General features: G+C 45.1%; 2 protein-coding genes across 7 annotated transcripts in view; one reads left to right on the top strand and one right to left on the bottom strand.

Moving 5' to 3' along the window:
- Positions 1–2,372, top strand: part of Fbxw4 (F-box and WD repeat domain containing 4) — an 88,670-nt gene extending 86,298 nt beyond the window's left edge. For 2 of the 3 annotated variants that reach the window (XM_046450499.2, XM_046450500.2), the window contains exons 7-9: positions 579–719; positions 1,264–1,405; positions 1,621–2,372. In XM_046450499.2, coding sequence (XP_046306455.1) covers positions 579–719; positions 1,264–1,405; positions 1,621–1,740 — 403 coding nt within the window. In that variant the 3' untranslated portion in view covers positions 1,741–2,372. Of the gene's footprint in view, positions 1–578; positions 720–1,263; positions 1,406–1,620 lie in introns of those variants that run through there. The other variant, XR_009227311.1, reaches the window with a different exon arrangement.
- Positions 2,373–3,147: 775 nt separating this feature from the next.
- On the bottom strand, positions 3,148–25,185 carry Dpcd (deleted in primary ciliary dyskinesia homolog (mouse)). Of its 4 annotated transcripts, XM_058581248.1 has the most exons (7): positions 25,079–25,179; positions 19,981–20,061; positions 12,750–12,833; positions 10,498–10,622; positions 10,264–10,397; positions 3,801–3,903; positions 3,148–3,436 (listed from the first exon to the last, which is right to left on the bottom strand). In XM_058581248.1, the coding sequence occupies exons 1-7, from the start codon at positions 25,140–25,142 to the stop codon at positions 3,335–3,337; spliced, it is 693 nt and encodes a 230-aa protein (XP_058437231.1). In that variant the 5' UTR covers positions 25,143–25,179; the 3' UTR covers positions 3,148–3,334. The 4 variants fall into 4 exon arrangements, with proteins under 4 accessions (XP_058437231.1, XP_046306458.1, XP_046306459.1 ...); XM_046450502.1 differs by lacking the exon at positions 12,750–12,833; XM_046450503.2 differs by lacking the exons at positions 12,750–12,833; positions 19,981–20,061 and having other exon boundaries at positions 25,079–25,185.
- Between the last annotated feature and the right edge of the window lie 2 nt (positions 25,186–25,187).

Raw genomic sequence — 25,187 nt, 5'->3', positions numbered from 1 at the left:
CTGGGGGCTGTGATCACAGAGGCGTGCTAGCCCCAGGCTGGGGGCCAGAGGGCCGGGAACACCAGGGACCAGCATGCTAAGCTGCTTTCTCAGCGATTTCTCTCCTCGGACACAAAGGTGTTTACTTGTTTTAACATCTCCTGGGACTCCCCTTTTCCCTTTGTGTGGTCTTTATCCCCAACGAGGTTTGAGCCCCAGATTACAGGCAGGAATTAAGGCATTGGTCTCAGGCAGCTCAGAACTGCATGACCTGCAGGATCAAGGAGTATAAAGTAACCAAGTGTGTGCACGTGAGGGGGGCCGACCCCTTTGGCAAGGCCATTCACGGCCCTGAGAAGGAGCGGCCGGGTGGTGGGTGGGCAGTGCAGGTGTGGCTGCAGAGCTGCTGTGTCCATCCCATTGAGGCTTCAGCTGGGGGCTGGGATGCTGGGGGAGGGGTGGGCACTGGTGCTGTTGGGAGTTTCCTAGCTGAGGAGGGCGGGCCGTACATCCCAGGGGCCTGATGCCAGCTGCAGGAGGAAAGAATGTGCACAGCCAAGGTGGGGCAGCCTCTTACCCTCTGCCCTTCCTCTCCCCAGTGGGCAGCTGATGACACACCTGGGCAGTGACTTTCCACCAGGGGCTGGGGTGCTAGATGTCATGTATGAGTCCCCTTCCACACTGCTGTCCTGTGGCTACGACACCTATGTTCGTTACTGGGACCTCCGCACTAGTGTCCGGTGAGTGTGCTAGCATGGGAGGGAGGATATGTGGTGGGAGCCTGGTGCCCATCCCAGTCCTCCCTCCAGTCCTGGGTCAGCCCACGGGACAAGAACAGAGAATCCATGTCAGGATCTGGGAAGGAAGGGGCCAGTAAGGTCACATCAAGCTTAGACTCTCTACTCTGGTCCCTGTGGCCTGGGAAACTGTGGCCAACAAGCCCTGATAAGGACAGGCATTTCTCAGAGCCTCCCCAGCTATCAGGTATGGTACTGTCCCTCAGTATTCTGCCCCAGCCTTTAAGTAAGGCCTTTATTCTCCCCATCACAGGTTCTATGACATGTATCCATACCATGTGAAAACACAAACGAGGGTGTTTGCTCTATGGTTAGGGCTTGGAGAGTGTCCTTTAAAGAGGATGCCTTCTCCTACTTAAGTTTGGTCAGTTAAGAATCTCTCCTCCAGTCCAGTGTGGCTCTGTAACCCCTGCCCCACAGCTCTTCTAGGAACCTGAGGAAGCTAGGTCGGGCACTGAACCTCCCCACATCTCCTCTTCCTGGACAGAAAATGTGTCATGGAGTGGGAAGAACCCCACGACAGCACCCTGTACTGCTTGCAGACAGATGGCAACCACTTGCTGGCCACAGGGTCCTCCTACTATGGCGTTGTGCGGCTATGGGACCGGCGTCAGAGGGCCTGCCTGCACGTAAGTATCCTGCCCACCTCATGCCTCTGGGATGCAGGACTCATTATGGGCCACATCTGGGAGTGGGTGATAGAGCCAAGGACATGCCTAGGAAGGGCTGGAGGAAGCCTACAATGGCACATGTCCCTGTTTCACCAGGCTTGAAACTCTAGATTGGGGAAATCCCCATTTCCCACTTGGAAAGTTCATACCTCTTCATGTGACCTCCCTTCTAGGCCTTCCCGCTGACATCTACCCCACTCAGCAGTCCCGTATACTGCCTACGGTTCACCACCAAGCATCTCTATGCTGCACTGTCCTACAACCTCCACGTCCTGGACTTTCAAAACCCATGACAGGCCACCCTGCCTGCCGGCCAGGGGAGTCAGCTACTCAGGGACCTCTTTTGCTTGGAGGGTGCAGTGATACCTCCTCCCACCACCCCTACTGTGCTCCTAGACTTGTTGCCACAGTGTTCAGGTGTCTGAAGCTAGAGGCCATGGCTCCTGGGGTACCAGGGCTCACCTAAGGATACAGCCCCTCCCAGAACCAGTGGAGGCACAGGACCTGCTGCTCTGGGAGAATGCAACTGAACCCGTGGCCTTGCACCCATCTTACCAGAGCAAGGACCTATCCTGGAAAGGCCAATCCTGCCACCATATCTTCATAGGGCCATGGCAGCCACAGAGTGAGGTGAGGCACTCTAGCCTTCGCAGATGGCCCCTTTCTGCCCTTCCCTGGAAGGAGAGGTGAGGCTGCCAGTGCTCCTGCTGGCATCAACCAATCCTCAGACTCCACCTTTGACCAACCTCTTAGGGCTGTGAGCTCATTCCTGGGACAATGTGACCTAGTTTTGCTTTGAAGCCAAGAAAGGACAAAGGGAACCTAGCAGTTTTGAGTGAGTTCTGAGCTAGCCCTACCTCAGGCCAGCTATGGAGATATGTTATTCTTTTCATTTTTGTAAAAATAAAGCTTGATTGTTCACAGACCTTGTTCTTCACTCATGAGGCTGTTCTAAGAGGTCGAGGCCAGCTTGGTGGCGCTTCATTCTTTATGCCAAAGAACAAAGGTGTCTTCTTCCTAAAGAACTCCCACCGACCACCTGCCCGTCTAGCCTCAAGGGAGGACTGTGGAAGGACTTTAAGATGCTGGGGCATAAAGCTGTTGTCACCTGTGGTGACCCTTCTTTCACCCTACCTCAACACATAGCAACACTGTGACCCTTATTTTGGCTTTTCACCCACAATGTCATAACATCCTATGCTCTATTTTCAAGGTTTCTGCATTTTTAAAACTTCCCCCTTGCCTACATCTACCTTAGGAAGTTTCTTATAAACTACTAAGCTACTACTTTTTTGTTGTGATGGAACTGAGGATTGAACCCAGAGGTGTTCTAACACTGAGTTACATCCCCACCACTTTTTGAGACAGGGTCTGTTGTCCAGGCTGGCCTCAAACTTATGATACTCCTGTCTCGGCTTCCCAAGTAGTTGAGATTGCAGGCATATGCCACTGGGCTCTGCTCTTCTGGGCCACTCCTACAAACCAAGCTAGAACAGGGGCCTACCAGCCCAGATTCCCTCTGAGTTTATGAAGACAGGTTGGGGAGACACCCTGCCCTACTGAAGTCACGGGCTCTTAAGCTCTTCTCCTTTTAGGTTCCCAGGATAGAGAAGGGAATGCCACACCAGCACCCTCTGTAGGGAGAGCAGTGGGGCCCAGAGGCAGGCAGCCTACAGAGGTGGACAAAACGACAGTCCATCTGCAATAACTCAGAATGACTTTACTCAGGAAACAAGACCATGAACAGGAGTTTGGCATAACACCTGGACCAGTTCCTATAGACTGTAGGTAGCTCCAAGGAGAGAGGAGGTTGCCTCATGCCGGAAAGGCCCAAGCCTGGAAGTCAGATAGTATCCTCCATGCCAGAGGAACAAAGCCGGGGACCAGCTACTGGGTCTTACAGTCCCCATCACTGTGGGCCGTCTTTACCTTCTTTAGCTCCTTTTGTAGCTCTGACTCAGCCACCATGATCTCCTTTGGCTTCTGATACTGTGAACAGATCCAGGAAGAGGACATAATTCAGTTACTATCTCCCTCCTTCCATACCCACACTTGGGCCCCTCTGTGCCCTTATGTATATAAGGAACTTGAGATGTCAGGGGGTCAAATTATTTACTCAGGTCATGTGGCTGGGTAGGAGCAGACCTTAAGCCAGAACCAAAGTTCTGAGGTTTCTACCACTTCCTTCATCATCCTTTGCCCTCTTCTAGTTGTGAACTGTGTGACCCTCCTCTCCCCGGGCTGAAATGGAGACACCCAATCCCTAGCAGGGACTCCTAGGGAATAGGAAATGGGCAGGGAAAGAGGAACCTCTCCCCAAATATAGTGGCCAAGAAGTCTGGGTAAATCTTACAGAGATTATCAGGGTGCAGTTGGCATGAGCAAAGCTCAGCAAGGAATCATCCAGAGGTAGCTGGTATCTGTCTAGGTCAGGAATGGAGAACTTCTTGTAGTACCTGTAGGGACACCAAGAGGCCATTGTGGCACCTAGCAAGGCAACCCCAACAGTTGGGCACCAGGCTTCTCTATAGTTCTTACCCACTTTCCACAAAGCTGGAAGGGAGGAAGGATTCTTACCAGTTAGAATGGCATGATTTTTGAGCTCACTGGCACTGGAAAGAAAAGTATGCCCCACCTTATGTCCAATCCAAAGAAAGAAGACCAGAACTAGTCCTAATTCCATGATTAGACCAAGGGCCTGTATGACTCATGTTGCAGAAATAAGACTCCCAAGACAGGCAGAAGCCTCCTGGAACACACACACACAGCTCAGGCAGCTTGGGACTCCTCTGCACTCCAAACCTCGTAGGCACACCAGAAAATGGGACACATGTCCTACAATGGACAATAAGGACATCTAAGGCCATCCCCCAAAGCTGGGGCCCACAGTTGCCATTTACATGGTATTTCCACTGAAGACCCCAGGTACCTTTTCCTCTTTGGGGGCCTTTCAAGGCCTTGTTAGCCTGACACTACTTGTAAGTCAGAGAAGTGTGTTTACAAGGAAAAAGCTCGCTGCGATGACAAACCATCTCCAGTTCTGGACTTTCAACCTTGCTGGCCTTGAGACCCCACCCCTCCATTTTCACACCATACATGGTGCCTGTTGTCTGCAGGTGCCAGGCAGAGATTAATGATCCCTTTTAGTTTAAAAAGAAAGAAAGAAAATCAAGCCTGTAATGTGTATGACTGAACTTCAGGGAATTTGCCCCCTTCGCTAAAGAAGAAATCCCGCTCAAAGATGAAACAGCTTGCTGCTTTTCCAGCTAGTTGTCAGTGGAGTCAGGGTTAGAGGAAAGTTCCTTGCGCCTGTTCCAATACTTATTATGCCAGAGAATGAAGAAAGGCCATCTCATCTCTAATAGGTCTATTTGGCATTTCCTTGGTGGAAATGTGGCCTGGGCCCTGGCCAGGGGCTGCCAGACCTGTCAGCTGGGCAAAGCACCACTCTGCTGCAGAGGCTGTGTGGGCTGGGAAGGGAAACACCTCAGGCAGGTACAAACAAACTCAAGTGAGGGGCCTGCAAAAGACCGGTTTTTAATACTTCAGAGGGGCCTGGTCCTTGTGGTGACAGCTACCCTGAGTCCACTTCAAAAGCCCTGATGCCCTGGGGACTCAGTTGACATCAATGCAGCACTTCTGCCCTGTCCTCCCTGCCCAAATCCCTCAGTTTAGCAAGGCTCCAGGGCCCCCTCCTCCCAGGTTCCCCACTCCCCACCAAGGTGCGAGGACCCATGGCAGGAAAAGAATGTTTACTTAAAGGCTGACAGTTCAAAAGGAGTGGGGGTTGGGGGATCCTAATGGCACCACAAGTTGCTTTCTTTTCCAAAGCTCTGCCCCAGGGAAAGGCGATCCATCTGCCTGCAACCAGCAAAGGAATGCTCTCCACATCCTCTTCCCAGCTGAGGGCTCTTCCTGAGGCCCTTGGTCTGGCCAGCAAAGGTGGCAGACACTGATAATAGGGGGGAGTCAAAGGTTAAACAGCAGAGATTAGGTGAACACAAAGGCTTGTTAGGAAGTGTTAACATCTTCCCTGCAAATATACACAAAAAGCCAAACCAGTGCTCCTCACCACCCCCCCCATTCCCCAGGCTAGGCCAGTGGGAAGGAAAATGAATCCTGAAGCTTGGTCCCAACAGCAACATCAGCATCAGAGGGAACTTGAGGTGCATAGTTTGTTCCCATTCCTTGTCCTACTCCTACTATAAGGCTAGAAGGCTGGGCACAGACCCTGAGGCTCAGCTTTGTTTTGAGTCTTACAGTAATGGATTTAATTTATTGGTGAGGTTAAACAACTTCTCCCAGGAGGCTCCTGACAGCCAGTGCTGGAGAGAATAGGGATATCTGCTTTCTTTCCTCAGGGCCAGCTGGCACCCTCCTATCTCTGTTCACCCAGGCTTGGGATTTGCCAGGACAGGGACTGCACTTGACTTTCTCATTAGCACCTGGATAAGAGAGGGACCCACTGTGCTTCTGGAAAAGTCAGAATGCTTAGCCTCAGGCAGCTACAGACATGCAGCACACATTTACTGGACATCAACTGTGTCCTAGGCCTTGAGCTGTGTGCTGGTGATTTAAGGACGAAGAAGAAACAGGCTTACCTGTGTAGACCTTGCTTGTTAATGCTAAAAGCTAAAGATATTTATAGCAGGGCAATTCCCCAGCATCCTGGCATGCCCCACTTTCTCCATCCCTACCTCCATCACTGTTCTCAGTAGCAACCAGGCAATGAACAACGACTTATTTTCCTTCCTTCCTCCTTCCCTGCACCCCCCTCCCTGGGATGAACCCAGGGTCTTGCACATGCGCTCTACCTCAATCCGTACCCCTAGTCCTGAAATGGTATGTAGCTTTGGTTTTAAACACATTTAATCCTCAAAACAGCCCTCTAAAGATCTGGACACAGTGGTGATTGCCCTCAATCTCAGCAACTCGGAAGGCCTGAGGCAAGCAAGTTCCAGGCCAACCTGGGCAACTTAGTAAGACCCTGACTGAAAATTTCAAAAAGGACTGGGGATATAGCTCAGAAGAACACTTCTGGGTTCAAACCCCAGTACAAAAAACCAACAAAACCCTCTCAGGTTGGTTATTTCTATATCATCTTTTATAGAACTGAGCACAGCAAAGTTAGGTATGTTGCTCAAGTCACAAAGCCCTTATTATAAGGGCATTCCCCCAATCTCCTAACCCCTCCATCTCCACATTCTCATCAAATAATAGATCACCTGGTCTAGATTCCCTACATTTGTCCAAGGATGGGGCAGATACTGGGTGGAAGGGCGGGGGTGTTTAGTAACAGGTTCTCTATCCCCAGATTCAACTACCCTGCACGTCTCCTGGGTACTCTCTCCAATACATTAGGGTTCATCCTTTCTGAATGTCAAAATTTAGATGAAACAGTAGGCTTGCAGTAGGTCTTCTAGCTCTGTTTTATGACCCTGGGCAGGGCACTTAACTTCTGGGCCTCAGTTTCTCGCTCTAAATTCCTTCCTAAAATCAAGGAGCTACAATAGATGAACTTTAAGTCATTGTCAAAGGGCCCAAAATGGACTAACTCTGAACCTCTCTTCTCCTTGTGCCAAATCGACAACTCCTTCATTTTGGTTATTTCAGAAATGGCCTACTGCCTCCATCTCACTACTGTATTCCCTCCCCAATTTCCAGCCCTTTCTCACCCCCATTCTCCCTTGAATTGAATAGGGGGGCACAAGAGGTTGGGCCCTCAGCGAGAGAAAGCTCTTGGAGGAGGGCTGAGACCAGAGGAGGGCTATGTGGACAGTCTCATGGGCCCCACACACCTCTACCCTGCACGTTGGCTTGGCAGAAGTATCCAGAGAAGCCTTCAGTCATTCCCTCCCAGCAGCAGGAAATCTTCCTAAAACCCAAGGCTTTGGGAAAACTGAAGCCACGCCTAGCATCTCTTGTTGGAAAGTCATAATGCATGTGCACATACACGCTGGCAGGACCCTCAGAGTCCTAATGAATTGAAGCCTGTTGAATCCAAACTGACCTAAACTTATCTGGCCATAAGATCCTTTTCTTCTATAATACATGATGCTTATTTACACCTGCCATGGTGATCATTGATGTCCAATAAGCCAAGCTCTCTTCAGATTAGTTTCCAAAGAATTGTTCAGAACTTGCTTCAGGCCAGCCATTGTACTAGGTTCTCATATGTATCTGATATCATCAAATTCCCCAAACAATCTGTGAGGCAGGTATAAGCATGTTCCTCTGATTCAGAAGGAACCCTTGCCCAAATGCTACAGTAAGAGATCAGACTTAAGCCAATATCTCCCTACTCTAGTACCCTGGCTCATGCCACTTACAACTGCCAGCTTCTAGGATGAAGCCAGAAATCTTCTTTCTACACAAACATTCTTATCAAGACCAGAAGATACATACAGGGGTCCTAGAAAAGCACTTTCTTCTCTGCCTGACTTATGCCTCATTAGTACTTGAGGCCAAGGACACAATACACTAGAATCAATTCTCTAAAGCAAAGTGGCCAACCCAGTTCTTCAGAGACAAGGCAGATATGGACAAAGCAATTCTTGTCTGGCTTTGGTCAGGAATCACATTCTATAATATGAGAATGGGGTAGGCACAGAACCTCCAGGTGAAGATAAGTTGACTCAGAGAAGAATGCCACTGTGTGGTAGAGACTGCAGAAGCCTGGGCACCAAATGAGGGTGCTAGCTCTCCTTCTGGCAAGGAAGAGAGAGTTTGTATATGGCTGACCATATACTTAACATTTACATAATTATTAACATATAACATTAGGATAAAAATATGCATCCTGCCTATCTCTGGATGACATGAAGACCAGAAAACAAATTTTTAAAGTGTCCTGAAGACATTAACACTGCTCAAAGGAATAGTGTTAAGTTTTGTTTAATGAGTGGGAATACAAGTATACGACACATTACCACAGGTAGAAAGTGAAAATTCCACCAGACTCAGGAAAGATCTAGTTAAGAGTTCAGGGGGCCTTCCAGCTACCTCTTAACAGAGGATCTGTAGAGGGGTGGGGCTGAGCCAGGATGAGACCCTGGACCAAAGTCTCCATGTTGGCTCTGAAGTGGGCACCAAAATGCTCCTCTCTCCTTTGTGGGAACCCCATCTTCCCTGGCACCACTCTAATCATACCTGGCCTCCCCCAGTGCTTCAAAAATGACTTCCTCTCCTTGGGCACTGAATGGGTCTCTAGCCATGGAGCTCCTGGCCAATAGCGCCACCTATGGCTGGATGCACGCAGGAGATGGGGCCCAAAGGATCTACCAGCAGATGAATTTTTGGTGAGCTAGCTAGCCTGTCTACTCTCACTCTTGTAATCACATTTCTGCATGATATCTGTATTCGACAGTGACCTCTGGGGGACAAAAAGGAGGCAGCAGCCAGCTCCACAAAGTGCTAAGCTGCAGATTCAAGTGCTATCAGAAGCACTTTTGTTCCCAGTTTGGACCCAGGGCCTCTTACGCCAGGGAATGCTTGCTGAAGTACGGAGTTTGTTTTCCTACAGGCAATTTCTCTGTTGTCTGAAATTGCTAAATTCCACTTTAGGCACTGACTCCTGTTAATGATGAGAGCAATAACGGAAATAAACTGCCTTTTATCTGAGGGCTTCAATGTGCTTTATAAACGCAAACCCTTATTATTATGACTTTATATTTATAGACAAGGCCCACTGCAGGGGCTGCTGGCTGCATGTACAGCAATAATCCTGAAATTAATTCATTCATCTCCACCCCTTCCCCTGTCCTCTTAACCCTGACAAAATGATGGGGTATGGGTGTCATAAGAGGAGGGCTGCACTGGAGGAGCCTGGGAGTTGCCTTGCTTCCCTGTGGGCCTTATGGACCTGAGGAAGACACAAGGAGAGGCTGGCACCACACCAGCTAAGGAGATGGACAAAGAGCTGGGGCCTCCCAAATGCATGTAAGCAGAAGATGGGTAGAAGCACCTCTAGTTAGGTTCAGCAGCCTATGAGGCATATTGGGCACAAGTATGAAGCAAGAAACCTGCCATCTTGACACCCCAATCTATTTCATGGGAATTGACACCCCCATACTCTAATCCCTCTGGTTCAGGTCAAGACTGATTCACTCCAGGGCTCTTTTCTTCTCCAATGGTCAGTCAGAGCTCCATAAACCCAAATGTGATCATCTTGAAAATGCATCTGGGTCACCTTCTGTCCTTTCAACACCCCCCCAAGTTGGCCTCCCCCCACCAGTGGACCATAAAGGGAAGTTGAGCACCCCTATTGAAACAGAATGCCAGGGACTTCCAAAAGGCCAAAGCATCTGTCCACTGTCCCTTAGTCCAAGGAGGAATTAGGGTTACTGCTGCCCAGTCCAGTATTTTAAAGTCCTTTAACTGCTACCTCAGACAGTTCCAGACCATGGCTCCCTGCCAGCTCCAAAAGTGATGTCACCAGGTCAAGTTCCCCATGGACTGGATCCAGCAATGAGGTCAAGGTCATAATTAACCTTATAGCAGAAGTGAAATCATAAGTGATTCCCTCATTCCTTTATTCACTCAACAAATATTTACTGAGCCCTAATATGTGCCAGGTACCATACTAGGCACATGTTCAAGTTCCCCTCCCTGAGGGAACTGATTACATTATTCAAGCTGCTCCTGCCCAGGGGAAGCCCTTCACTTTCAGTACCCTGGGTTTTTTGTTGGGTCTGCTTTCCTCCCTCAGAACTGGAGGAAGGAGGGTGCTCTGGCTTTGGAGTAAGCAACACTCTGGGACATGCCCCCACCCTGCCTCTGCTCAAGTACAAGCAGATAGGTGCTCACACGCAACTCACTTCTTGTTGGTTGTTCTGACAACAATGCAGCGCTCCTTCTGGGCCACACCAACGCTATAGACATCCTTAGGGTAGGGGAGGTTTCGAATCCGCCACTGGAAACTCGTCTTTGTGTCCTTACGCATGAAGATAGGCTGCAGAAGGCAAATTCAACTCAAGAACAATTCAAAGTCTCTGCCCTCAGGGTCAGAGACCCTCCCAACCTCCATAAGACACTTGGACAGACAGACATACATTGGCATTGCTTTCCTTGATGAGCTCGGGCCCCAGGCTTCCTGCTCCTGGGAGTGCTGGCTCTCCCACTTCAAGCTGCCACTGGCTCAAGGCTCCCAGCGCACTTTTCACTCGCCACTTTCTCACTGGGGACAGAAGCAAGCAATAGGATCACAGGGAAGAAAGGGTCACTGCTCTTTCCTGCTGAATCGCTGACATCACGTTAGTTCCCAAAATAAACAGGATAGAAGTAGAGCATTTAACTGGGCATTGTTCAACTGAGCAGGGATCACACAACCTGTGAAACCTCAGTGGAGCATTTCAGTATTATACAACCTACAAAGCCCAATTCATGGGTGCACAGACAAAAGGAATTGGCATGAAGTTCTAGAAGCCTAGGAGTCAAGAAACACTCAAGTACAAGGAGGACACTGAGAGTTGAAAATGGTGATTTCTGGATTTAGGAAAATTTGGATCCCCAAAAGGAAGTTTAGATGCATTTCCCTGCCTCTAAAAAATGCAAGGGAGCCAGTATGGTAGTACACGCCCATAATCCTAGAGGTTCAGGAGGCCGAGGCAAGAAGGTCAAAAGTTCAAGACCATCCTTAGCAACTCAGTGAAACCCTGTCTTAAAGTAAAAAAGGTCTGAAGATGTGGCTCAGTGATAAAGCTCCTTTGGGCTCAATCGCCAGTATCCTCACACCCCCCCCCAAAAAAAATGCAAAGGAAAAATGAATGAAGAGAGTGAAAGCTATTTGGTAATTTTGTCTCATGATTCAGAAAGTTCAGATATAGAAATTCATTCATTTCATGGGGCTGGGATTGTGGCTCAACAGTACAGCACTCACCTAGCACGTGCAAGGCCCTAAGTTTGATCCTCTGCACCACATAAGAATAAATAAATTAAAATAAAGGTATTGTGTCCAACTACAACTAAAAAGTAAATATAAAAAAAAAGAAATTCACTCATTTCAGGTATACCTGGCTTATAAAAAACTATATTATCAGGCTAGTTCAGTGGCAGAGCTCGTCTCATAAGAACAAAGTACCATGTTTAATCCCCAGCACTGCAAAACAAACAAAATCTGAGGCACACACTGTATTTTAAATGCACTATTTATAGAAGATCTAATGTGTTTTTGCAAAATGGAATTTTATATTTGCAAGTTTATAATGCAAATAACCATCTCTATTTTTTCTTGCTTTACAACCCAGCTATTTGTACAAATTTTTTTAAAAATAATTTTTAGTTGTAGATGAACACAATACCTTTATTTCATTTATTTATTTTTATGCTGAGGATCAAAGCCAGTGCCTCACCTGTGCTAGGCAAGTGCTCAACCACTGAGTTACAATCCCAGCCCCCCACACCTTTTTTTTAAGGATATATATTATGGAAACTAGTTCAATGGACATTATCTAGAAATCCCTGCTAGGATTTTCAGAAACTCCTCTCAGCCCTGTCCTAGGGACTGCTGTGGTGCAGTGGAACTACCTTTTTGGAGGCATAATCCCATTTCCTGCCTACTGTATTTGGGATCCCTGGGTCTGCCATCTCAGGGTGTCCTCCAGCCAGAACAACACAGTTACTGCTCAAGACCAGCAGCTGCCTTCTGCAGCCACTGCAGGGAGTGGAACAACTCGAAGTGCCTGGAGTGCTGCTGCCGTTGTTTCCAAGTGCAGGCTCCTTTTTCCCAGCAGGAGAGGTCATGGCTCTAGTCTGATCCTCAGCATCAGGCAAGTGGATGGTTTACCTTTAGACCTGAGCAGCTATGCCAACCCACACACCCTCACTGCTATAAGGAAAGCATGTGAACAGAACACAAAAGCATGCTGTAAAATTAAGGTTTTCCATTGAATATGTGCTTTTATAAGGTCTGCTGCATGCTGTGTATGATTTTATTACATCTTAGGGACAAAAGTTCTCCCTAGAAACACATTTCCAAGTTTATAATGAAAATTAATAAGGAAGAATAAAACTTGGAAATGTGCTTAATAGACAACTTTTTCCCCCCACAGATACTTTCTTAAGTGAATGGACTGTGACCAGGAGTATATCCAGATATATTCACTATAATATTTCACTTAATTGTAAGCCAGCCTTCTGGGGGGCCTCTATCACAACTGAAAACTCAGGAGTGACAAATACTTCCAAAAAATAGCTTATTATGACAAGACCCTTGTATCCTGCTCCACACTATCAGAAAGATTATTCCTAAATCCTTACTCAAGCTACATATAAAATGCTGTGTGCTGGGCACTGTGGCTTATACCTGTAATTCCCGCTAGCTGGAAGGCTGAAACAGGAAGATTCCAAGTTTGAGGCCAGCCTGGGCAAGCTGGCAAGAAGCAAGACCCTGTCTCAAAATAAAACAAAAAATATAAAATACAAAATAAAATTTAAAAAGTATAGGGATATAGCTGGTGCATAGCATATATGAGGCCCAGAGTTTGAATTTTTTTTTTTTTTTTTAATACCAGGCATTGAACCCAGGGTTACTTAACCACTGGGCCACGTCCCCAGCCTTTTTTTTTTTTTTTATTTTTAAATATTTTTAGCTGTAGATGGACACAATACCTTTATTTATTTTTATGTGGTGCTGATGATCAAACCCAGTGCCTCATACATGTAAAGCAGCACTTTACCACTAAGCCACAATTCCAGCCTCTTTATTTTTTAATTTTTTTGTACTTATAGATGGACAGCATGCCTTTATTTTATTTATTTTTATGTGGTGCTGAGGATCAAACCCAGTGCCTCATACATGTAAGGCAAGCACTTTACCACTAAGCCACAATTCCAGCCTCTTTATTTTTAAATTTTTTTTGTAGTTATAGGTGGACAGCATGCCTTTATTTTATTTATTTTTATGTGGTGCTGAGGATCAAACCCCAGCACCTCACACATGCAAGGCAGTGTTCTGCCACTGAGCTACAGCCCCAGCCCTGCATTTTTTATTTTTTGAGACAGGGTCTTGCTAAGTTGCTCAGGGTCTCACTGAATTGCTAAGCCTGGCTTTGAACTTGTGATCAACCTCCTGAGCCACTGGGATTACAGGCATGAGCCACCATGTTCAGTCCAGGGTTTGATTCTTAGTCTCACACATACACACACACAACAAAAAACAAACAAACAAACAAAAAAACTATGTATAGAATAAGGCAAGAAATTTTGTTCTCAGGCATACTGACAACACTATCAAAGGACATCTTACATGGAAGTGCAGAACTAGAACAGCACTTGGGACCATTTAGTGTCAGGGCAAACAAGCACCCTTAGTCCTTGATGGTATCTCTATATAACAGAACATGACCACCACAGATCTTATGGGTGAAAGTTATTTTAGAAAGTATCTAGTCCAATAACTGTATGTTTGCTTGTTTATTTATCCTAGGGACTAAACCCTAATATGCTTTATGACTGAGTTACATCCCTAGTCCTTTTTATTTTTCATTATGAGACAGGGTCTTGCTAAGTTGCTAAGGATCTCCATAAGTTGCTGAAGCTGGTCTTAAATTCCTTAGCCTACCAAGTCAGTGGGACTACAGATGCACATTACTGCACCCGGCTATGTCTTTATTGTTGTTGTTGTTTATGCATATATTTTTAAAATGGGAAACATTTCTTCTGTGCCTGCTCACCTTCGTCTCTTGCCATTTCTTTCCAGGAGACAAGAGTCTATTGAGTAACAGACAGACCACTTTGCAAAAGCCACAGTTAAAATTCAGGTCTCCTAATCCCAAATTCAGAATCTGAATCATTAATAAAAGGTTAAACTGCAGCCCAGAAGTATTCAATAAGTGTTTGTGATATAAGCATTTTGTGATATTTCTTTCCTTTTTTTTTTTGGGGGGGGGGGTACCAAGGGATTTAACTCAGAGGCACTCAACCACTGAGCCACATCCCTAGCCCTTGTGATAGTTCTTTAAGTAACTTTAGTTTTGGCAGTATTGGGGATTGACTCAAGTTTCAAGCAGGGCATGGTGGTGCACACCTGTAATCCCAGTGGCTCAGGAGGCTGAGGCAGGAGGATCACGAGTTCAAAGACAGCCTCAGCAAAAGCAAGGTGCTAAGCAACTCAGTGAGACCCTGTCTCTAAATAAAATACAAAATAGGACTGGGGATATGGCTCAGTGGTTGAATGCCTCTGGGTTCAATCCCTGATACCAAAAAAAAAAAAAAAAAAAGAGAGAGAGTTTCAGACATGGTAGGCAAGCACTCTACTACTGAGCTCATTACATCCCCAATCCTTTTTATTTTTTTGAGACATAGTCTTGCTAAGTTGTTCAAACTAGTACCGAACTTGTGATCTTCCTACCTTAGCCTCCCAAATATCTGGAATTTCAGGTGTGCGCCACTATGTGTGTGTATATATATATACAGACACATTGGTCTTTAAAGGCTAAACTTCAATTATCTGAAAAAGTAAATATGAGGAATGTCTGACTACCTGCGGCTGGAGAAGTGAGATGCCCCTGTAATCATGGGCCATGTCAAATTTGATGTCCATTTCACTACCAGTGTGGCCTGGGAAAGGCAATAACCACCCTTTGAATTCCTGTGCACTCTTCTACTCCAAAGAATGCTGGGTTTTTCATAGAAAGCTTTTTTTTTTAATATTTATTTTTTAGCTGTAGTTGGACACAAAAACCTTTATTTTACTTATTTATTTTTATGTGGTGCTGAGGATTGAACCAAGGGCCTCACACGAGCCCTCTACCACTGAGCCAGAACCCCAACCCTCCACAGAAAGCTTTTTTTTTTTTTAATATTTTACTTTTTAGTTTTAGGTGGACACAATATCTTTTTTTTTTTTTTTTTAATGTGGTGCTGAGAATCGAACCCAGTGCCTCACATGCCAGGTGAGCACACTACCACTTGAGCCACATCCCCAGCCCCCACAGAAAGCTTCATAAGGAGGAAAAGTTTGCTGTTCGCTCCCTCTTTCCAACCTCAAAAGCCACTCAGGCCACAGGAGCTTTGGCACCCTTGGCTGCCTCATCATTTTTTTTTTTTTTAACACCTATGAAATTACCTTCTTTGTTAAAAAGTAATACAGAAGAAAGTTTTCCTTTTCAACCCTTTAAGAGATAAGATCCAAAAATTATTTTGGCAAAGTCCTTATTTATCTCATACATAAGGGCATGAGTACACACGTGCAAATACACACTTATCTTTCTTGTCCATGTCTTTGTTCCTGAACTCAAGGACAGCTCCTGCGGCAATAGAAGACTGTTTCTACCTGCTGTCACTCTGATTTGATTATACGTTAAACCCAAACTGGTGTGTGCAAGGCAGCTCCCTGGGTGCTGTCATCTCTTCCCAACTGAGCCAGGGTCAGTCCTTGGGAAGGAGACTTTCAATGACCCTGCAAAGGGTCTGACACGGAATATGAAGGAGGCAATGCCTGGGGACTTTTTCCTAAGTCAGCAGGAAACAGGCTGATGTCCCAGGCTGCTGAAAGAGGCCCGATCTTTCAGGTGGTCTAGAAAGTAGAGGTCCTAAAGGCCTCTTTCCCCAAAGCTCCAAAGCCTGGCCCACTTCCAATGTGGATAATTACATTCCCCTTTCCTAAATACTCCCTGCAGCTTAAACTAGATGCAGGATTCTTCTTTTCTGCCCTAAAACACTGCAACATTGCTCTGTGGCTATTAAACAGCTGCCGCGGCCCATCCCTGAGGAGGCTGAAGGGAATCGAGTGGGTCATTTATAAAGCCGCTGAAGTGCCTGGGGATGAAAGTGCTCAATATCCTCCAAATGCGGCCTGGGGTGGTTAGGCTGGCGGTCAAATACCAAAGCAGATTAAGCAGTAATCCGAATGTAATCGCTAGGGGATGGCCTGCCCTTCAGCCTCTGCTTCCCTGGACACGCTGTGTTTTTCTGGGGCTAGTTTGATGTTCCGATCATTGTTATGGGGCCCTTCAGTTTTTCCTCTATGAATACATACAGCATTCATTGTGCAGGGTGGGAATGAATAGCCCCGAGAGATTAGAAAAAAAGATGACACTAACATGCTTATTAACACTGACTAGAGAAACTTTGTCCCAGGCAGATGCACACCTATTGGCAATTCTTCCTCTTTAAATTGAGATTTTTGAATAGAAACAGCAGTTTGGCCAATTACCAAATTTATATAATTAGTTGGAAAATGGAAACTATTTCTGCATACTGCCACAAAAACCACATCTGTATTTTACTTCATAGTATACACAAGCAAAAGACAGCTCAGATCCTAGGATTATTTATTCTTAAAAATTAACAGCTGGGACTGGATGTGGTAGTGTACACCGGTCATCTCAGCAACTCAAGGATTGCAAGTTCAGGGGCAGCCTCGGCAATTTAGCAAGGACCTGTCTTAAAATAAAAGGACTGGGGCTGGGGATGTAGTTCAGTGGTAGAGCCTAGTATGTGTGAGGCACTGGGTTCAATCCCCAGCACTTTAAAAAATTAAAAAATAAAATAAAAATAAAACCTGGGTGCAGTGGCATGCTCCTATAGTCCCAAGTACTTGGGAGGCTAAGACAGGAGAATCACTTGAGCCTAGGAATTCAAGGCCAGCCTGGGCAAACTAGTGAGGCCCCATCTCAAAATAATAAAAACAATAACAACAACAACTATGATGACGAAGAGTATTTTGTGAGGGCAGTTGGGTAGGGGTTAGGGGAGAAGAATAAGAAATGGATCTACTGTTCTCTGGCTACGGTCCAGTGGCTGGAGTGGGGTGATTCTTCATGCCTATCAGTCCCCATTCAGGTCATTCTGGGAAAGAAAAATTGAATAAGGCTAGGCATGGGGGCACATGCCTGTAATCCCAGCTATTTGAGAGACTCAGACTCAGATTATGAGTTCTAGCCTAGCCTGGGTAACAGCAAAACCTCTTAAAAAAAAAAAAAAGAAAGAGAAAATAGGAAGTAAAGAAAGTTAGATTTAAATATTCTTTGCTATACATCAAAGCACAGATTTTTTAGAAAATATTGTTTAGCTGTCAATGGATCTTTATTTTATTTATTTATATAATACCGAGAATCCAACCCAGTGCTTCACATGTGCGAGGCAAGCACTCTACCACTGAATCACAATCCCAACAAGCACGGACTCTTGATTGGACAGAACTCAGAAACCTAACAGCAATGTGATTCTGAAAAAGGTACTTAACTTCTTTGAGCGTCTGTTCTTTCAACTGTAAAATAGGGATGAGGATACCTATGTCATAGGGGTTTTCTTTTTTCCATTGGTGTGGGGTACTGGGGATTGAACCCAGGTGTGCTTAATCACTGAACCACATCCCCCAGTCCTTTTTATTTTTTGAAACAAGGTCTCACTAAATTGCTTAGGGCCTTGCTAAGTTGCTGAGACTGGTCTTTCAGTCCTCCTGCCTCAGCTACCTAAATTGCTCTGATTACAGGTATGTGCCACCATGCCCAGCTGTCATAGAGTTTTGTTTTGTAACACACACACACTGTGTATTTGTGTGTGTATATATGTAAACATATACACACATATAAATATGTACACACACACACACATATATAATATATATATATTAGTTGTAGATGGACAAATACCTTCATTTTATTTATTTATTTTTATGTGGTGCTGAGGATTCGAACCCAGTGCCTCACACATGCTAGGCAAACACTCTACCAACTGAGCTACAGCTCCAGTCCTGTTATAGGGTTTTAATGAAGACAATTACATGATGTCATTCATATAATATACTTGGCATGGTGTCCAACAAGAATTAATGTCATTAGTAGGTAAAACTTTAGTCAAATAGTATTCTCTCTCATGAACAAAGTCTTACTCTATTTCTGCTTTTAAGAAAAAGGAGTTTGAGTCAGGCCTATAATCCCAGTGACTCAGGAGGCTAAGGTAGGAGGATCACAAGCTTGAGGTCAACATTGGCAATTTAGCAAGAGCCTGTCTCAAAATGAAAAATAAAAAAGGACTGGGAATGTAGTTCAGTGGTAGAGAGCCTTTGGGTTCAATCCCCGTACTGCCAATAAATAAGTACATAAGAAAAAGAAAAAGGAGTTTGGAGGCCAGAGTCTGTCCTCTCTTGCCACCAGGAGAAACAACAGGTAAATGTGGGATACTGGGGCTTCAAATGCTACAAATGAGGGAAACTGCACTTTTTTTTTTTTTTTAATTTCAATTTCATCTCCAAGTTCAACAAAAAAGCCCAGGTTTTGTTTGTTTGTTTCCACAGCTGTGGCAACAATAGCTGCTTTACTTGTTCTTTGTGGAAAAGAGGGGTGATATTGGGGGCTGGGGTGAAGCTGGGGCGAGGTGTTGCGGTCAGTCTCTGGCCTGGATATGGTGATGGTTAGCCCACGTGACCTCTGCTTTCATAGGTTCTCCCCTGTTAGGCATTCCAAGGCTGTCACCCCCTGGGAGCACTATAAATTACAATACATTGTGAGGATATTACTACTGTATTGGTTTCCTCCGAATCAGTGTCATATGCTAAACACATCAAGATTTTTAATAGCACCAGACTAAGCCAATTGGGACCAAGCCCAAGCAGTTCATAATAAGGAGGGATCAACACTTCACTCTGCAACTGAACATGCGGAGGGCACATATTTTAAGACCAGAGACCAAGAGAATGCAAACCAGTGTAATCCATGTTGTCGGTTCTAAACATTTATGAGCTGTCAGAAAAAGGGAAAAAGAAATTCCCTCACCAATACAACCTGTCGATCAGGCCTAGGAAGAAATTAAAGTCAAGAATAATGACAAGAAAATAACCCAGTCCATGATTCCATCATTGGTCTTAGCATTTCAGGTGGAACTTAATAAAGAGACCAACTCCCACTGCTGACAGCCTTAGGCCCTGGGTCACAGAGCCAGCCTCCTAGCTCTGGGAAGTCAGTTAAGGCTGATGTGCGTACCTGGGAATAGAAAGTGGACGAATCAAATAATTCCCAGAAATTCAAACTGGAACCCCTATTCATGAGCCTATTCATAGAGGGAAAAATCTGTAGGAACGAAAAATGATAATGCTGCAAAATCACCAAGCATACCCCCTTTGGTTCATTCTTCAAGATGAGGGTCGTATTTAACGGTGATACTGCCTCTGATGCTTGGTGGCTCAGAAAACACAACAAGCAATCAAAAAGCCTGCAGTGAAAGGCTGTCCTTATCACTACGGGCTACAAGGCTCACTTCAATACCACTCCTCTGTTAAGTTTTTCTCCAACTGTTTCTCTACATACCCCCTCCCAGCTTAGAATTATCTTTCTCGCTGGCTGGGGCTGGGCTTGGGGCTGGGCTTTATGGGTCAAAAAAAAAAAAAAAAAAACACAAAAAAAACTCCCACTCCATTTCCAGTGTCCAAACTATTTTCAGTAACAACCTTGCCCCAAAAGCCTGAGTACTCCCTCCCTCAGTTTCCACATTTCATGCTGGGCAACTCCCTCAAGCCTAAGGCTAGGAGCATTGGCCTGTGCTCAGAACAATCCCAAGCCTTCCAAAAAGTCCAATGGAAGCCTGTTACTTACCAAGTAGTTCACTCGTCTTCTCATCATATTCTTCAGCCATTTCCTTTCCATCTGGGAACAAATAGTGCACCTTTCTTCTCCCTACACACAGAGCAGACAGTGCCTTACCTCACAGCCTTCCTCTGCCTTGCCTCATGCTGATGTGCAAGGGGCCTTGCCTGGGAACAGCAATAGCCCTGGGAGTAATGAGAAACCCCGCTGGAACCCCTAGGAACTCCTTGCCAACCATCACCCACCATTACTTTAAGTCATATCCTGGGGCTCACTTGCTTTCTGAAGCTTCTTCCTCTGATCATGCCTTTGCAATTTTCTCTTTGCAATTATCAGCAATAATGCCATAATTCTTCCCATCCATGAAACTCTTCTTCACCCTTCAAAATCCAGCTCAAATGTCACTTCCACTGGGAAGTCTCCCACAATTATCACCTCCAGCTCATTGGCAGAAGTAATCACTTCCTCATCTGCCCCCTCCCATGGTGTATTCACATGTATAGTGGAGCATTTATCACATATTATAACACTCCTAAAAGTATCAGACATGAATGTCATCACACGTCTTTCTCTCCCCAGTTTCTAAAACCAAGCTTACACAGGATGTTGAGCTGGGGTTGTTGACCCAGCACTTCCCTTCAGTCATGCCATTGTTCTACCTTCTTCCACCACACATCTCTAGGTCATTCAGAGACACATGATGGCAACTGCCATGTATTTGCTCCCTGACAAGGTACTTCAGTTATGATATTACATCTACTTGTGTGTGATTCTTTGATTATTGCCTGTCTCTTTTACTGGATAGGAGCAGTTTTATCCCTGTACCTGTGGTTTCCCTGAGAGTAAGCAGAGTACCTGGCTCAACGAAATAGTGACTGAAAGAATGAATAAATATTGACACATCCTCCACTGACAACCACGGAGTCTCCCAGCCCAATTTCTCTACCCACATAGCACAACCATAAGCATTTGCTTAAGGATGACTGTGTAACTTCCTCTTTCTTTTTACATATAGGACGCAGATATAGGTATGCCCTCAGAAAGACTAATAAAAGGGCATTAATGTTCAGTAGGCATGTACACTATATAAGATTCAAGAACAAGAATCCTAGCTGGGGACTGATGCTGTAGTTCAGTGGCAGAATACTTGCCTGGCACGTGTGAGGAACTGGGTTTGATCCTCAGCACCACGTAAAAATAAACAAATAAAATAAAGGTATACTTGGCCAGAGTCGTGGCTCAGTGGTAGAGTGCTTGCCTATCATGTGTGAGGCACTGCGTTCGATCCCTGACACCACATAAAAATAAAGGTATTGTGTCCATCTACAACTGAAAAAAATATTTTTTAAAAAAGCATACTGTCCATCTATAACTACACTTTTTTTTTTTTTTTTTTAAAGATTCCTAGCCAGGGGGCTGGGGTTGTGGCTCAGTTGGTAGAGTGCTTGCCTAGTATGTATGAGGCACTGGGTTTGATTCTCAGCACCACATATAAGTAAATAAATAAAGGTCAATCAACAGCTAAATAAAAAAAAAAAATTTAAAAAAAGATTCCTAGCTAGGTATGATGGAGCACTCCTGTAATTCCAGCTTGGCTGAGGCAGGAGGAGCTCGAGTTCAAAGCCAGCCTCAGCATCTTAGTGAGGCCCTAAGCAATTCAGTGAGACCCTGTCTCTAAATAAAATATTTTAAAAAGGGCTGAGGAGGCCAGGGTTGTGGTTTGGTGGTCAAGTGCTTGTCTAGCATCCATGAGATACTGGATTTGATCCATGGCACCACAGAGAAATTAAAAAATAATAATAAAATAAAGGTTAAAAAATAATTGAAAAAAAAAAAAAAAAGGCTGGGGATGTGGCTCAGTGGTCAAGAACCCCTGGGTTCAATCCCTGGTACCAAAAAATTACAAAAGAGTCCTCAGGTGGCTTTTTCCTAATTTACTCTTCTGGGAACAGTTCCCTTGAGTCATTTTAAATTTGTATTTCAGGGAAACTCAAATCCCAAATTTGCAGGGCATCTCATCAGGCTTTTAGGTTCCACCACTCTTAACCATTTGGGTGGTTCATAGGAGACATCAGGTCTTTTCCTATCAGAAGAAGGGCACAAGGTACTGCCTGTGCACAGCTGAGGGCACCTGGCCTGGCCATCTTCTCCCCTTTGCCTCCAGCCTCGAGTACTGGCAGAATGTGGTACTTACTATCAACCAGCCAGTTTACATGTTTTATTAAATTTAATTCTCACAATAATCCTATGTATCTCCATTATCTGTATTTCACAGATGAGGAAAATTGAGGCTTAAAGATGTGAAACTTAGTCTAACATCATAAAGCTAGAAAATGACAGATTCAGACCTAAACTCTTTTGAGGCCAAAGTCCAAGTTCTAATAATTATATCAGAAAAATTTGTACAGCTTTAAATATTTGTAAGGTTGAAAATTGTTCCAGGGATTTATTGAAAATTTTTCCAGAGAGTTCCTGTTTACATCCCTATACCTGCCAAGATGGCAAATCTGCATTTTAACAAAGCATACCCATATATTCAATATTGTGGGGGGTTTTTTGTTGTTGTTGTTGTTTGGGAAAAAACCCTAACAATATCATTTTGTGATGCTAATAATAAAAGAACTTAACACAATCTTGGCTGATATAATATTTGTTTAAATATTGTTCTGTGACCAAATACCTGGGCTTGCACCTCTGAATACCTCTGAATTCATATTCAGAGCAGCATTATTCACAATAGTCAAAAGGTAGAAGCAACCCAAGTGTCCCTCAACACATGAATAAACAAAATGTATGTGTGTGAGGAGGTGAGTTGTGCATAAATACAAATGGGATATTATTCACATTTTAAAAGGAAGGAAATTCTAACACATGAACTTTGGAGATATTATGCTATAAGAAATAAGCCAATCATAAAAGGACAAATATCATACAATTTCATTCATCTGGTTTCCTAGAGTAGTCAAATTCACAGAAATAGAAAATAGAAAGGTGCCTGCCAGGGGCTGGGGAGGAGGAGAGCACAGAGTTTACTGACAGAGTTTCTTGAGGAAGATGAAACAGTTCTGGAAGCTGGGTTCAGTGGCACATGCCTGTAATCCCAGTGGTTCAGGAGGCTGAGGCAGAAGGATTGTGAGTTCAAAGCCAGCCTCAGCAACTTATCAAGGCACTGAGAAACTCAGTGAGACCTTGTCTCTAAATAAAATACAAAATAAGGCTGGGGATGGGACTCAGTGGTTAAGTGCCCCTGAATTCAATCTTTGATACCAAATAAAAATAAAATAACAATTCTGGAAATGGATGGTGATGATGATTGCACAACAGTGTGAATGTACTTAATTAAAATGAACTGTAGGCTTAAAGAGTTAAAATGGTAAATTTTATGGTATGTATTTTTTATCACAATAAAAACAAAAACAGCCAGACATGGTGGCATATGCCTACGATATCAATTACTCAGGAGAATCCTGAGTTCAAAGTCACCCTGGGCAACTTAGCAAAACCTGTATCAAAATAAAAAGGGCCGTTGATGTAGCTCAGTGGTAGGGCATCCCTGGGTTTAATCCATGCGCGTGCGCGCTCTCTTTCTCTCTCACATGCACACAAACAACAATCAACATTGTCCTGTGAGATAATGTCCAAAGTCTTCTGCAAGGCAAATTCCCCAATTTTCTGCAATCCATTTCCACCTTTTCCCCTCATTGCTCCTTGAGTGGCGGGGACCCTTTCATTCACCCTTGTATCCTAGCACCTAGTAGCACAGCTGACACAGCATAATGGTTTGTTACAACTGACTGAGCAAATGATTTCTCACCACTAAACATTTTGTTATTCCTTGAGTAACCAGAGTAATCAGTTGTATATTTCCATACCTCCAAGCCTTTACATGTTGAGTCACTGTTCCTTAAATATCATTCCCTTCTCCACTCCACAAACACCTCTTAATTCCTTAGGACCCAGAATATCAGCCCTTCTGTTAGGTCTCCCTCCAAAGAGATGATCATTTCCACTTTCATGCTCTCAAAGCATTTTATACAAGATTTCACCCTCTACTTAACATGCACTATTATTTATTTACATGTCTTTTCCTGACCATGCTGTGCACTCCTAGGAGAATATGTCTTTTTTTAACTGTTCTAGTACAGAACTTGGCACACAGTATGGACTCCCTTAAACGTTGCACAAATGAGCAGCTGACTTTAATTTCCACAAACTCCAGGCTTCCCTGATTGGCCTCTACCTGGGACTGAGTCCCCAGCTGTTAGCTTTATAGCCTCAGAAATTTAAACCTAATTTGCTTTGGCTGCCAAGTGAGTCCAGGAAAGAACCCTGAAGTCCAAGAGGCCCTACAATGGACAGTTAGTTCTATGATAAGAAAAAGTCAGAACTCCATACCTGGTGCCCACTCTTATAGGCATGGTCCTTAGTCCTTGTTCTAGCTCCCGTAAAGACCAGGGCACATTTAGAGATTCACTTTGCAAACATAACAATACAGCTGTAAAGGATCTCAGAGGTAAGTGGTGGCCCATCTACTTCATTTTACAGATGAGGAAAGCGAGATCCAAACAAGAAAAGTGGCCTGCTGCACAGCTCTAGGATTAATGGCAGAGTCCAACTAGAACCCAGGTCTCCCTCTTCTTCATGACACCAAGCTGCCACCGGCAACTGAATCCCCAGACTGAGGTTCATGGGAGCCCAGATTAAGATCAGTTGTATCACTGATTCGCTGGGGAAGCTGAGTCTGATCTAAAACTTTCCAGGATTTCTGTTTCCTCGTCTGTAAAACAGAGTAGAAAATTATCAGAATCCTGGCACATCAGTGATTAGCAAATGAGATAACGAATGGGAAAGGAATTATTATGTATCAGCAACAAAACTCCGAGCAGGGCGAGATGGTGTAGGGAAACCTATGAGGCGCCCAGAGACGTGGGTTCCAGTCTCGTCGTCTCTGGGCCTCAATTTCCTCTTCTGCCAATACGGGAACTGGCCTGGCAGACGACCGCTGCGCTTCCAGCTCTGCCGGCCGAGGCCCTTCCCCGGGGACACCAGCGCGGAAGGCTGGACCCTAGTGGTGAGGACGAGAGAGCTCGCGGGCGCCTCGAGTTACCATCCTGCAGCAGAGCTGTCTTCTCTGCCGCCCGCAGACTCTCTAACCAGCCAGTCACCGCCATCTTCCCTCCGCCCAGCCACGCGCACGGACGCTGCCATGGCAACTG

This window comes from Marmota monax, unplaced genomic scaffold (genome assembly GCF_021218885.2).
Source record: "Marmota monax isolate L192 unplaced genomic scaffold, Marmota_monax_Labrador192_F-V1.1 WCK01_AAM20220418_F8-fsc00004, whole genome shotgun sequence".
NCBI classification, from domain to species: Eukaryota; Metazoa; Chordata; class Mammalia; order Rodentia; family Sciuridae; genus Marmota; species Marmota monax.
This window is presented reverse-complemented; position numbering and strand designations above follow the sequence as displayed.